This window comes from Eublepharis macularius, chromosome 3 (genome assembly GCF_028583425.1).
Source record: "Eublepharis macularius isolate TG4126 chromosome 3, MPM_Emac_v1.0, whole genome shotgun sequence".
Lineage (NCBI taxonomy): Eukaryota > Metazoa > Chordata > Lepidosauria > Squamata > Eublepharidae > Eublepharis > Eublepharis macularius.
The window spans coordinates 91220602-91234681 of record NC_072792.1 but is presented as its reverse complement, the minus strand read 5'-3'; the positions used below and the strand labels follow the sequence as shown (position 1 = coordinate 91234681).

Below are 14080 nucleotides of genomic sequence, written 5' to 3'. Positions count from 1 at the left end.
CAAAGTTCCTCATCAAAGGCTCCTAAGTAAGCTCAGTAGCTATGGGATAAAGGGCCAAGTCCTCTTGTGGATCGAAAACTGGCTAATTAATAGGAAACAGAGAGTGAGTATAAACGGGCACTTCTCACAGTGGAGGGTGGTGAGCAGTGGGGTGCCACAGGGGTCGGTATTGGGTCCAATGCTTTTTAACTTGTTTATTAATGATTTGGAATTGGGATTAAGCAGTGAAGTGGCTAAATTTGCAGATGACACGAAATTGTTCAGGGTGGTGAAAGCCAGAGAGGATTGTGAGGCACTCCAAAGGGATCTGTCGAGGCTAGAAGAGTGGGCATCCATGTGGCAAATGAGGTTCAATGTAGCCAAGTGCAAAGTAATGCACATTGGAACCAAAAGTCCAAAATATAAATACAAGTTGATGGGGTCTGAACTGGCGGAGACTGACCAAGAGAGAGATCTTGGAGTCATGATAGATAACTCACTAAAAACGTCAGCACAGTGTGCGACTGCCATAAAAAAAGCTAATGCTATGCTAGGGGTTATTAGGAAAGGGATTGAAAACAAATCAGCCGGTATCATAATGCCTCTGTATAAATCGATGGTGAGGCCTCATTTGGAGTACTGTGTACAGTTCTGGTCGCCACACCTTAAAAAAGATATCATAGCACTGGAAAAAGTACAGAGAAGGGCAACTAAAATGATTAAAGGGTTGGAACACTTTCCCTATGAGGAAAGATTGAGGCGCTTGGGGCTCTTTAGCCTGGAGAAAAGACGACTGAGGGGAGACATGATAGAGGTTTACAAGATAATGCACGGGTTAGAGAAGGTAGAGAAAGATGTGTTTTTCTCCCTTTCTCACAATACAAGAACTCGTGGGCACTCTATGAAATTATTGAGCAGTCGGGTTAGAACAGATAGAAGAAAATACTACTTTACACAAAGGGTGATAAACACATGGAATTCGTTGCCACAGGAGGTGGTGGCAGCTACAAGCATTGCCAGCTTCAAGAGGGGACTGGACAAATATATGGAGCAGAGGTCCATCAGTGGCTATTAGCCACAGGAGATAGATGGTATTCTCTTTGTGGGGAGGTGGTGCTCTGTTGTCTTGGTGCTGGAAGGAAGGCAGTGGGAGGGCTTCTGGTGTCCTGGCCTCACTGACAGTCCTTTAGATGGCACTGGATTTCTAGCCACTGTGTGTGACAGAATGTTGGACTGGATGGGCCGCTGGCCTGATCCAACATGGCTTTGCTTATGTTCTTATGTTCTTATGTTCTTATTGCACATGGACTGGAATCAGGGTCTACCATATCAAATACTTCTGGTACCATTCTAACCTCATTTATGGATTGTAGCCAGAAGTGCTGTTTTGGAGCTCTATTAGATAGATCAGAGCACCCTAAGGGATCCAGAGTTCCTGGGTTAGGCCCTACTTTCTTCTTCCAACCCTCTGAAAATCATCTGCATGGGATGTCTTATTTACGAATATACAAGCAACCAGTGAATACTTACCTATGGCCAATTTTTAATTAACATTAAATGGAAAATTACAATGTAGGAACAATACAAAATAAAACCTACTATCATCAGGAATAAGTATTGATTTTTATATTGTCTATGAGAAGAATTTTTATATAGTTATTTTATTATGATTTTTAAAAAAATAATTATTTCATATTGCATTCTTTCATATTTCAAGATGACGAGATATTAGGGTATAACCACTCCATTCTGCTATGTGCAGAGACTTCCTCTAGTGCAAGGAACCTTCCTCCAAAAGAAGAAAGGTTCCACACTAATCAGAGTTGAGCAGCAGAATACAACCCAGTACCTTTTGTCACCCATGGGAACGTCTACACCTCTAAAATAAGAAAGTAAGTGTAGGATACAAGAATGTTCAGCATTTGCCTTTTCTGTATTACAAGGAACTTACTTATTTATGGAATTCATATTGTTTCCAGTACTTGGTAACTTCCCTAAGACGAGCTCCATGATCCTTTCTTCTGCAGCGGAAGGAAGAGCTACTTCATCAGGCGGAATCTCCGTTATAATTTCAGCAACATGATCCTCTTTTAATTGAATTCATTATAAAAAAAAATCAGTGAACTGTGAATTTTAAGTACCACCATACAGATTAAGAATACATTTATTTGTTTGGCCATACAAAAATGCAGATGAATCAAACAACACAAAAAGCAAAACTGATAAACAGTATAAGAATCAATTATCCATTGTATAGACTGAAACAAAAGAGCAGGGAGGTTGTATATATTTGATATATATACAGGGAGGCTGTATATATATGATATATTTTCATCTGCATTTTATAGCTGCCAGCAGATAGGTAACCAAAATATACACAATATCTTTATTATTCTTTGCTAACAGTCACTCTAATTTCTGCTGGCTTGACCAGTTTTCATAATTCCTCAAAGTAGAATGGAACAATCTAAGCCCAGCTATATTTGTTGTTTGGCAGTCAAATTATTAATAAATTATGTCTTCCACTGCCGTATTCCAACTAACACAAAACCTTAGATTGTATTGCATACAAAGTTAATGCTCATTCAGCATATAGAAGTAAAATGTCACAGCTTGAATAAAGTGAATGGTAGGGTGAACTGTCAAGTAACCCCCCTCCCCCGCCCCCGCTCCATACTTCAATGTAAATATGCTGTATCATGGTACTATTCTTCTCGCTGTTGCCAACAGAACTAGATCATTGTATGCAAATATATCTTTTGTTTTCCTTTTAAATTGTGGCTACCAATAATTCAAATCTAATAAAATATTCTGGGCAAAATCTATGCAGATGAATCATCTGCATGAACTACTGAATTCAAGTAGATAGACCAGAGCAAGAAATGCATCACAGTAAATTTTAAGGAGTCCATCAGCTGACATGCTCATAATTTTAACCTAATATTTGATATGAGTACATTTTCTTGGCTCACGATGTAAAAGCACCCAGCTGCTATCATTAGCCCAATCATTCCCTCATTTCTCCCCCTTCCCTTACTAGTTTGCCTGATCTAGCTGCTACCTGTTGCAACTGTTGGCCACTACTCTGTACTGTCTCTTGGCTCTCTCTTCCATGCAACCCTCCAACCGCTGCAATGCAGAACTCTGCAATGCAGAACATATGTGAGGCCTCAGCAAGACCGTTAGCAGCGGGGTGCATCCAGCTTTTCAGCTGTAGAGCTGTTCGCTCTCTTAATCTCGTGCAATGCCTGTGCCTTTGAAATGTGCTGTGTAGACAGTTGTATAAAAGGTGTAGTCATTCCAGATATCTGGCTGTACGGACAGGGACACTGCACCTGCTACTCTGCTGCCTGTCAATCAGTTTTCAAAGCCAAAGGAGTCCTGATGGAATAAAAAGTTGGCAACTTCATTCCTCTTTACTTCTTTCAGAACTCCCCCTGGTGTCTGATTCATAGTATATCCCTGGGTGATATACAAACTACCAGCTACAATTTCCTCTTCTCTTTGCTTTCAGTCATCTTTGTCAAGGGACTTTCACTAGGATGTCAGGCCACCTGCAGCTTCTCCAGTCTCAGGCATGGGAGCAGGCTCCCACTAACTTGCCCTCTCCCTGACTCTGGCTAGTGAGCTAAGCTATGTAGCTGATCTGTCTGAAGTGGAGGAGATGGGAGAATGTGGTCTGCTGAGGTAACAGGCGACAAATGAATAAGTTACAGATGGGGGTGGCCAAAATAAAGAGGAAAAGTGCAGAGGCCCAGGAGATGGGCTGAACCTGCTCCCTCTTCTGGCTAAGCCAGTTATATCCAGTAAACTTTAGCACTACAAAGTCAGCCTTCAGTATGGACACAATTTATATGTCCATTAAAAAGACAGACCTTGCATGTAATGACTGGAGATATAAATTACAAACACTAATGTGTTCAGTGATTTGTATGTCTAACAAATACCTTGCGGAGGAAGCAGATTTGCAAGCAGAGAAACCAACTCTGCCACATAGAGGGATGTGAAAAGTGTGGCATATCCACCACAAAATAATTCTGACATTAGGTATCAAATGAAAGACAACTGATAGCCACTTTTAATAACTTCTAAGACTCACCAGAATGCTCTTTATCATCCACAATCACAAGTGGAGTTTCGGCTTTTGCCATTTTTGACTTTCTTCCTCTTCGTGGTTTTCTTTTCATATCCTCACTGATATTGGCATTTTCACAGATTATAGGCTGATCTGAAGGAGAGGGCTCCACAGGCTTCTCTGGCAGTGCTTCATTTGGATTGCTCTGAGGAGCTCCTTTGGCTTGTTCCAAGTGACTCAGCAGGTGCTCTGCAAGGAAAGAGTGAAAAGGTTTGACTCAGAGGATGATCTGTAAACTTCTTTAAATTGGATTCTTCCTAAAACAAGATGTAGCCCATGGTGTCTGACACAAAGATGCAACAAAATCACTCATTTATAAAGCCTTTCTGAAAAGAAAAAGAATAGTGCCTTCTAGAGACATCTTTAGTTTTGCAAAGTTGCAAATAAGGTTGCACTTAGAATTAAAGATGGGTGTAACTTCTAAAAGCTAGGTACCCAGAAGTTTTCAGGATCCTTTCTATTGTTGACCAAATTGCACAGTGTTGCATAGGTATGGCGTGTTTCTGTTGAATTCCAGAAGATTTTTACCAGTACACATTCTTTCAGGAATAAAAAATGCAATTAGGAAGCCTAGTTATAGTTTAAGAAGAGACTGAAATGATTGGATATCTGACAACAAAATCCTTGGCAAGGAGGCTATCCCAGAGGAGATTCCTAAACATGAAATGAAATGGCACCATCTGGTACTTTGCAGATGTTTTTATTAACAGCATTATTCATATGAGTTGGAACTAGGGTATAGAGAATACTTCAGTTCAAGAAAGTGTTGAAGTGATTTCTCATTCTGTTCAACTTTGTCTTGCTCGTTTTATTTAATCTTTTGATATCAATTTTCATATAGCCTACAGCTGAATGCTTTTATAAAGTCTAGTTCATACTTCTGATTAATAATTTGGAGGCGGTTAGAATCTCTTAGTTTCTTTGCTACTTTTTGTTTTGCAAGGAAACACAGGAACAAGGCAAAGACAGAGTAGAACACTGATCCAAAGCTCTCTGGGTGCTCCAGGGCGTACACAAAGCTCCCAATGAGCCAAGTCTTCCTAATTCACCTCAGTGCCAGGGACTCTGCACAACAAACAAGAATGAAAACACCCTCCAAAATCTGAAAGACTGAGGGCAGTTTTGCACTTTTCCTTATATTGTATCTGAAGAGAGAAAGCAAGCCTTTCAAATATAAACAGCAGCAGAAACCACACTCAGCAGCTAAGATCCCATTCCAAATAATCAGCTTCTACATCAACAACACATGTATGGAATTGCAGAAGTTGAGGAGTCTTTCCCTTACCTGTCAGCAGCTGAGGTTCTTGGAAAGTTGTTGAGCATACTTTACAAGCCCACTGGTTGGACTGTGTTTCAAGTGGCCCACTACCTTCTGGAGTGCTCACTAGATAACAGCAAACAAAAATGAACACTTAGCATCCTCAAAAAACAATGAATGGAAAACTCTGTAGTATTTTTATGAACACAGGTGGCATTAAAATATTCAGACACCACATTTATGAAATACTGACAGAGCAAATGTGGGCATTGACTTCAGTGGGATAAGAAAGGTGCCTCTCCACTTATGGTTGCACTGTTAGGTGGGACCATACAGAAAAAATTCTGTGTGAGTTCCAAATGAACTTGGATTTTGGGATGTGAATCTATGTTTTCTCAAATGGAAGATCAGAACGGTGAAGAAACATCACAAGTTAACTCCACAAAACACCTTAATGAGCATCATCAGACTTGTCAGCGGTCTCATCTCAGGTGCAGAACCATCAACACTCGCCACCGAACAGCCAATAAAGAATGGAGACCAATTCTGATCTCCCCAGTTATACGTACCATTTATTATCTGAATTTGCCAACTCTAGTTGGTCAGCCTGTATTGAAGCTAAAATAAGTTCCTTGAACTTATCTATAGAATCTTTATCCCTGCTATCTGAAGGCTATCTGAGCCTTCTCGAAAATAAAATCCAGTCTTTTGGGATTAGAGTTACAAACTCTCTATAGTTCTGCTAGTAGAACTTGTTCTCCCCTAAACGTGGGGATTTCCCCTAATGTAAGTTTCCCAGCAGTATACCTTTACCAACTCCTGGCTCCCAATTTACATAGAGCCTTTTCTCTGGCCAGATTTAATATTCTTCCTTCAGCCATTTTATCTGGAAGATTTCATGGGATTCCTTATTATAGCAGGTGTTGTCCTTGTTTGATGGACTGTGTTGAAACTGTTTCCCATGTTCTTCGCCAGTGCCCTTTTTATCTGGCACCACGCCGGGATCTTCTACAGCCTATATTAGCCCAACTTTCAGAGTTTTCTGATGATTTTAAGGTTCAGTTCCTGCTTGACAACCCAGATGGGGAAATAACTGAAATAGTAGCTAAGTTTCTCTACAGTGCCATGGCTATATGCCATGACGAGTAATATTCTGTACTGGTTTTGCTGCACTGTTGCCCTGCTCCTATCTGTATTTTAATCTCATTTTGTATGGAGTCGCTGTATTTAAAATTTTATATTTTATATATGCCAATAAAGGCTTGCTTGACTGACTGAGACCAAAGGGGTTCTATACCTGTAAGCTCAGCCTCATGAAATCGGGACTTCTTGATTTTCTTGACAGAAAAAACACAGGTGTCAGTAGGCTTCGAAGTAATTTTGTTTCCTTCTTGGTCACATTCCATAACAACTAAGCATACATCTATTATAGAAAGAATATTTCTATTACGTTTTTTTCTCATGGTTATTAAACTGGTGTTACAATGCTAAGATTTATGTTGATAACATATGTTGATAATGTCAGGCTACACTAATATACACTTTTTCCAATCAGAATTTACAATGTGTCTTTCAAGAGCCATCAAGCTGCAGTCGACTTATGGTGTCCCCATGGTGTTTTCAGTCCAAGAAAGGTACAGAGGTAGTTTGCCATTGCCTGCCTCTGCATAAACACTAAACTTCCTTGATAGTCTCTCATGCAAGTATTAACCGGGGTCAACCCTGCTTAGCTGGCTAGCCTGCATCATTTACAAAGCACTATCAATATTTTAACTCAGAGAGATAAGCTATAAAATGTCCTGTTACGACCCTGTCTAAAAGGATTTGGAGATGGTTGAAACTTTTAGCTGATCAGGCGAGTACTATTTACATAGATAGGCACTATATACAGTAACTTAATAAAGCAGGTAAAGGATCCCAGTAAGTAGAATTTGTTATTTATTATTTTATTTTTATTTTATTTATGTCATTTATAGTCTGCCTTTCTCACTGAGACTCAAGGCAGATTACTTAGTGTGAGATTAGTACACTCAGTAGCAAGGACAAGGGCAGGCATTTCCATACAGTGTCAAGGATATTTCCATAAATAATGTCATAGGGTAAATGAATACAAGTTTACAAAGACATAGCATTAGCAAGGATCCACTATGGGGTTGAAGAATTGCTGAAACAGAACATAACCAATTCTAAGACTGACATTAGACAACATAAAGCAAAAGTAGTATGTGCAGCCTGGCACCTGCAAAAGACCGTTTGGATGAGCGAAGCTACTGTGGAGGGACATAGGGAGGGAGGTGGTCCTGTAGGTAAGTCAGGCCAAGGCCATGAAGAGCTTTGTATGTAATAACCAATACCTTAAATTGAGCATGGTAACTGATAGGTAGCCAATGGAGTGACTGTAGGACAGGAGTGATGTTCATGCTCCTCAAGCTGCAGCATTTTGGACCAATTGGGGCCTCCTAGTTAACTTACAGCCCAATCCTAAGAAGGGCACGGAAAGTGAACAGGAACCGAACTAAGGCTTGCGAGGGCGCATCTAGCCCGTACGCCCGCGTAAGTGGCCTTCCGCTCGCGCTGGGACGCGGCGCTGGCCCGCCGGCGGGCCAGCACCGGTGCAAGCCACAGGCGCCCGGGCGGCGGCGCAGAAGTGGCGTAGAGCCCTACGCCGACGCAGGGGGGGGCGGGGAGCAAGGCGGGGTCGGAGTTAGTCCGCTCCCTAAGCTCCTCCAGAAGCGGGAACGCCCACAGCGGCGCAAAAAAGCTACGCCACGGAAAAAGAAGGCGTAGCCCATAGGCGTCCATGGAACGGCGAAAAATCAGCCCCCTCTCTGAGCGCCTCGCCCCGCCCCTATGGCCCGAAGGAGCATAGGATGAGAACTATCCCGGGGACCAATCAGCGTGCGCGCCCGGCATGGACGAGCCCCCCTCTCTGCACCCAATCACCTGCGACCGCGCCCTACAAAACATCCGGCCAGCGCCGCCCAAACCCCCAGGTAAGTGAGCACTCGGCCGGAGGCTCTGCCCGTCTGCTGAGTGGCATTGCCCCTTTGAAAACCGAAACGGGCTGAGGGCATTCACATTGGCAGGCGCAGAATGCACTCAGGGGACTTTGCGAAAAACTGGGGGAACTTCGCATAAAGGGGAAGAGGTGCCTAACTGCCTAACTCTCTTTCTACCGTGATAGAAAGAATGACTCCACAGCTAACTGATGCATGCTAGTTGCTTCTAACTAAGCACAAACAAACTAACCCTTCCGTGGCAGAAGGGAATGACACTTTGCAAATTAACCGCATGCTCTCCCGTTTCCTTGCAGGTGCCCTGACTCTTGCGCTCCCACCTGGTGATGACCGACAGAGCGCTGACAGGTAAGGAGGAGGTGGGGGGGCATTCCGCAGATTAGTGCAAACCGCCCATTCACCTGAACCCACCCGCTCACTTGCCGCTTTGGGTGAGGCCCAGCAGGGGTGGGGGGCAACCATGCCCGCCCCTGGCTGCCTCAGAGGCAGGCGCCTCGAAAACCACATGTGGCCAGGTGTTTGTTGTGACCAGCTCATTCTCTCCCTTAAAGGTAAAGGCTTGCCAAGGCCGAGTGCATCCTCACCAGACCGTCATGCATCAGCTGCTGCCCTCGACCATGTGCAACCCCCCCCCCGGATGGCGGAGTGTGGGGCTTGCCTTGCCAGTGGAACGAGGCAAAGCCCACACGTGTCTTTTTCCCCCACAGGCACGTCCAGGGCATGGCTGCTCCCCCGCGCCCCGCCCTCCCCAAACATCTCTGACGGACGGTTGGCTGCAGCCCAGGAAGCACCGTCGCGCCGCGGCCTGCATCCCAGCCCCGCCCCTCCGAGCGGGAAGGAGGGCTGTGTGGAATGCTCCGGCTCCCTCGCCAGCCTAAACGCAAGCCCGCTCTTTCCAGTGCAATAAAACGAGATGTACAACAACTGTTTTCTGTGTCTGCGAGTCTGACTTCGTCCTCCGCCCCTCCCCCAACACTCCCGTCACATCTCCCCACCTGCACATTGCCACAAATGTATCCGACACACCCCGTCTTGCCTCCCCGCCCCCTCCCTCCCTCCTCCTCCCCCCCTCCTCCTCTGTATTTGACCAGTGTCTGTACCACCCATCTGCCGAAGAGAACTTGATTCTCAGAAGCCTATGCCACAATAAAATTGGATAGTTTTAAAGGTGCTATGGGACCCTTTTTGAATTCGCTACCACAGGCTAACACGGCTAACCCCCCTGCATCTATGGCCAGGTAGAGGGTTGGGGCGGGGCATGTGAGCGGGGAGGGGGATCAATCCCCGGTGGGGAGAATAGCTGGCCCCCGATAAGCAAGGGAGAGGGTGGTGCGAGCTGCCGCTGCAAGGGAGCGGGAGATGGCAGGGGAAACGGTCCGCTCGCTGGAATCCTAGCCCCCACCAATGGAGAATCCAGGGTGGTGGCAGGCGGATGCCATATCCCGGGCAGGAGGTCTCGCGCGCCTGGGGAGGGTCGCCCCCATCGCAGCCGCAGCCCCAGCAACACAGTCCCATGAGCGGCCGCCTCCCAGAGTGGGTCCAGCCCCTCGGGCGTCTGCAGCAGCCCCATTGGTCATTCCACCCCAGGGCGTCCTGCCTCGCATCCAATCCCGTGGAGCAGTTGCCAGCCTCCCACGCCAACAGGCCATGGTTGTTGGGAGGGGTGGGGTGTGTCCGAGGCTGCGCGTGGCTCCGCCCTGGCTCGGCGCCGTCTCCTGCGTTCAGCAATTGTGGCCACTCGCGTTGCCCTGCCGGGGGGGGGAACCACTCCGAGGCTGCCAGCCCCGCCAATCCTGCAGGGAAGGCCGCTGGCCCCGCCCACAGGGGCAGTGGAAGAGCGCATCAGCTGCGCAAAGTGGCTAAAATGCGGGAGCCCGAGGCCTCCCGGCTGGCTGCCACAGCGTGCCCCTTCCCCGGCCGGGCCATGCAGGCTGGGTGGCCACCCCAGGCCCGGGAGGGCCCCCCGATGGCAGGTTGCGTGACTGCCCCAGCTCAGGGCGGCATGCCAGGCAGGGCAGGTGCGTTAGGGCAATATGGAAGACATGCCAGAGCGGCCCCTGGCCAGTCCTTGTGCATCCTAAGCCCCCCCCCCTTGGAAGGGATGCGCTGTCACCGCGGGCCTGGTCATGCGCTCATGGTGCCAGGGCAGGATATGGCTGGCAGGTCACCAAAGTATCGCAGGCAGACACGGGTCCATGTGTAGATGAGCTTTATTCCCAGTCCCACGGCGCAACGTACAGCCAGGCCCAAGGGTTCACGTCCCGCAAGGATGCACTTGAGCAGCACAGCATCCCCGCAAGGGAAGAGGGCCCTGGGGCCATAGGAAGCCAACCACCACGGCCCCCTCCCCTCCAACCCACAGGTCTGAGACGGGGGGGGGGGGCCTGTGCTGAACCTATCCATGAACTATGCAGCTGCCAGACAGAAGATAGGGAATTGTTACATCTCAGACCCTCCAAGGTCATGCCGGCGGGCGGTGTAGTTCGGTGGGCAGCACAGAAACACTATACCCACAGCGGTCCCGGCTGCATGGAGGGCGACGGGTGGCGGGAGCAGTGGGCGGCCAGGCTCGGGGCCCAGCTCATTGCCAAGGCTGCCGGGAATGACCTCCTGGCAGATGAGGGTGCGATGACTGCGCGGCCAGTTTACCTGGAGGAGCTCTTCCCTGGCCGTGCGGAGGAGGCCCACCTCATACGAGCGTGGCTAGACACGGCGCTGTGCGAGGTGGAGCATGACCTCCTGGAAGAGGAGGTGGCTGCGGGCCCTGCGCGTAGTAAGTCAGGGTCCTCGGCGCCATCCAGGGAGCCTCCTCCGCTGCCACAGAGGGCAGGCCATAAGGGCCCGGAGGCGTCCCAGCCACTTCCGTCGAGGCGCAGGTTGCAGGTGCTTGCAGCAGATGCCGGGCTGCCACCAACGGGTGCCCCCCCTCCCTCTCTCCCCCCTCTGCAGGGACCATCAATGACAGGTGGATGGCTGCCATGGACCGGGTTCACGGGGCATTCCAGCAGGCGCGGGCAGCGGCACCATGTGAGTCTCGCCAACAGGAGGGGCACGGGCATGTGGGGTGGGGCGGCCTGCGGCCGCGACAACAACCCCAGAGCCCACAGGGGCCCTGACGCTCCCATCCCCCACCTCTTGCCCCCACAGCGGCGCCCGCCCGGAGCCCCTCGCCAGATGAGGAGGAACTTGGGAGGGGCTTCACCGCCTGGTCTCCACCCCGCTACCCGCCACCCGCTGAAGACCCAGAGGGTGACCCAGTGGAGGGGCCTGGCAGGAAGCGGCCGAAGCTGGAGCCCGTCCCCGCAGACGGCCGGGCAGCTGCCGATATGCCATCCCAGGCACAGGCATCTTGGACCCCAGCCGGGCCCCTGCTCTGTAACGGGGATGCCGTGGCGGGGCCGCTGGCCTCTCCCTGCTCCGACGCGCTACCTAGCCCTCACCCTCCTGGCTGCTGAGGCCGGGGTTCTGGGTTGGCAAGCTGCTCTCTGGGCGCCTGATGCAGCCCTGGAATCGATTGGGAATAAAGCCAAGTTCATTAACCGCTTTTCCCGTGCAGCCCGTCCATGGGGGGCGGTGGCTGCTGGCCGGGGCGGCTTTCCCATGCTCTCTACATGCAGGGGTTGAGGGAGCGGGGACTCGGAGGGGCCGCCTGGGACACCATAGGGGCGTAAAGGGCGAGTGTTTGGCCGGCCGAGGCCCCCATGGCCAGGCATGGCCCTCAGCGCGCAGCATGCCACAGGTGCTCCGCGACCCTGTCTCGCACAGCTCGGTCATGCTCCTGGGGCTCTGCAGGGGCGTCAGGAGAAAGGCGACCGGCGGGCGGCAGCCAGGGGTCCTCGCCTGGGCCCTCTGTGGCTGGCAAGGGGAGCTGCTGGCGCACGGCAATATTGTGCAGCATGACACAGGCAGCCACGAGCTTGGCGACGGTGAACGGCTGCATGGCCAGGCGGCCGCCCGTGTGATGGAGGCATCTGAAGCGCATTTTTAGCTGACCGAAAGCACGTTCGATCACCATCCTCGTGCGCCGGTGGGCCTGGTTGTAGTTGGCTCTGTCGGCGGGCTCATCCGCAGGGTATGGCGTCAGGAGGTAAGGCAGCAATGGATAGCCACGGTCACCTGCAAGGGGAGGCGGAGTTAGGATCTCCCTTCCCATCCCCGTCCCCTCACAGCTCCCCCACCAACTCCTGACCTAGGAGCCAGCCTCTCCCCTCAGGCCATGATGACAGGAGCCTGTTCAGGCCGGAGGTGGTGAAGATCTGTGCGTCGTGGACGCTTCCCGGGAACTTGGCAACGAGGTCCGTGAAGATCCCCTGGTGGTCACAGGCTGCCTGGACGTTGATACTGTAGAACCGGTGCCGATTCCTGTAGACCTGCGGCTCCTCTCTGGGAGCGCATATGGCCACATGCGTGCAGTCGACTGCTCCAATCACATTGGGGAAGCCTGCAAAGGAGGAGAAGCCAGCCCGGATGGGTGCCAACTCTGCCTCCGAGGTGGGAAAGTGGATGTGCTCGCGGATCCGACCAACTAGGGCGTCCAGGAAGGCATGCAGGCAGCGGCTGGCGGATGACTGGGAGACCTCCAAGGCCTCAGCCATGACTCCCTGGAAGGAGCCGGTCGCAAGGTAGCGGAGGGACAGCAGGACCCTCTGGAGGACGGGGATGCCCCGGGGAGCCGCAGCTTGCCCCTGAAGGGCGGGCGCGAGCTCCTCGCACAGAGCCTGTATGGCTGCCCTGTCCAGGCGGAAGCGGTCCAGGCAAGTCATGTCGCCCAGGAGCAGGGATGGCACCCTGGCCTGGAACCGGCGGCGGCGTCTGAGGCGGCGCCGCCTGAGGGCCGCTCGGACAAACACGGCTGGCAGGAGGTGGCTGGTCCGGATGGCTGGGAGCCGCGGCGGCAGTGGCGGGCACCAGGCGGGGATGATCAAGGTCCTGCCTGGAAGGAATGCAGGTTGAGTTTCAGCACCCTGAACCCCCCCCCCCCACGCACAGCAGCAGGCCTACCGGTCTCAGCGGCCCGTTGCAAGTGGTGCTCAGGAGCAGGTCCTCTGTCCGCTGCATGGGCCGTCCCAGCCACCCTTCCCGGTCCTGCACCCCCTGTGCCCTCCTCCATCTTGCCGAGGGGATGGGTGAGCACATGACTAGGTGGCTGGTTCCCACCACTTATCTCGGGGACCGGACATTCCAGCGGGCACTACCCCCATGTCTGCTGAGAGCACTAGTGGCGGCGGAAGCCAGCGCCAGGCAAACTGGACAGAGGCCGAGAGAGTGCTGCTTTTTGGGCTCGTGGTGGAGAATGCGGAGGTCGCCCTGAGCACGCACAGGGGCGCCTCGTCCCGGTCTCGACGACGGGCATTCTGGCAGATGGCAGCTGACAGGGTCTCGGCTGTGGGCAACGCGCCCCGCACTGCTCACTCGGCAATGAAGCGCTGGAATGATTCTTTCGGGCCCGCGCGCAAACGAGTGCGCCTCCTCATGTCTCAGGGGGTTCCTTATGAGCGGGCCCTTGACGAGGGGCTCCCAGGCCCAGAGGCGGTCATGCGAGCGGTCATCCCGGAGGCGGTGGTGGGCGGCCTGGGCGTTGAGGTCCTGCCCGGTTAGTATTTGTGGATTCAGGGAGGCGAGGGGGGGGACGTATGGATCGTGGCACATGTGTGACAGGGCCTCTCCCGTGAGTAGGCACGGCCCCTGAGG

General features: G+C 51.2%; 1 protein-coding gene across 1 annotated transcript in view; it reads right to left on the bottom strand.

The window, feature by feature from the left end:
• The window catches only part of PRDM15 (PR/SET domain 15), a 57527-nt gene that overhangs the window by 28684 nt on the left and 14763 nt on the right, over positions 1–14080 (bottom strand). Inside the window, exons 6-9 of the mRNA XM_054973765.1 lie at positions 6670–6795; positions 5400–5498; positions 4079–4303; positions 1931–2066 (exon numbers count right to left, since the gene is read on the bottom strand). Of these exons, the coding sequence (XP_054829740.1) occupies positions 1931–2066; positions 4079–4303; positions 5400–5498; positions 6670–6795 (586 nt within the window). The remainder of the gene's footprint in view (positions 1–1930; positions 2067–4078; positions 4304–5399; positions 5499–6669; positions 6796–14080) is intronic.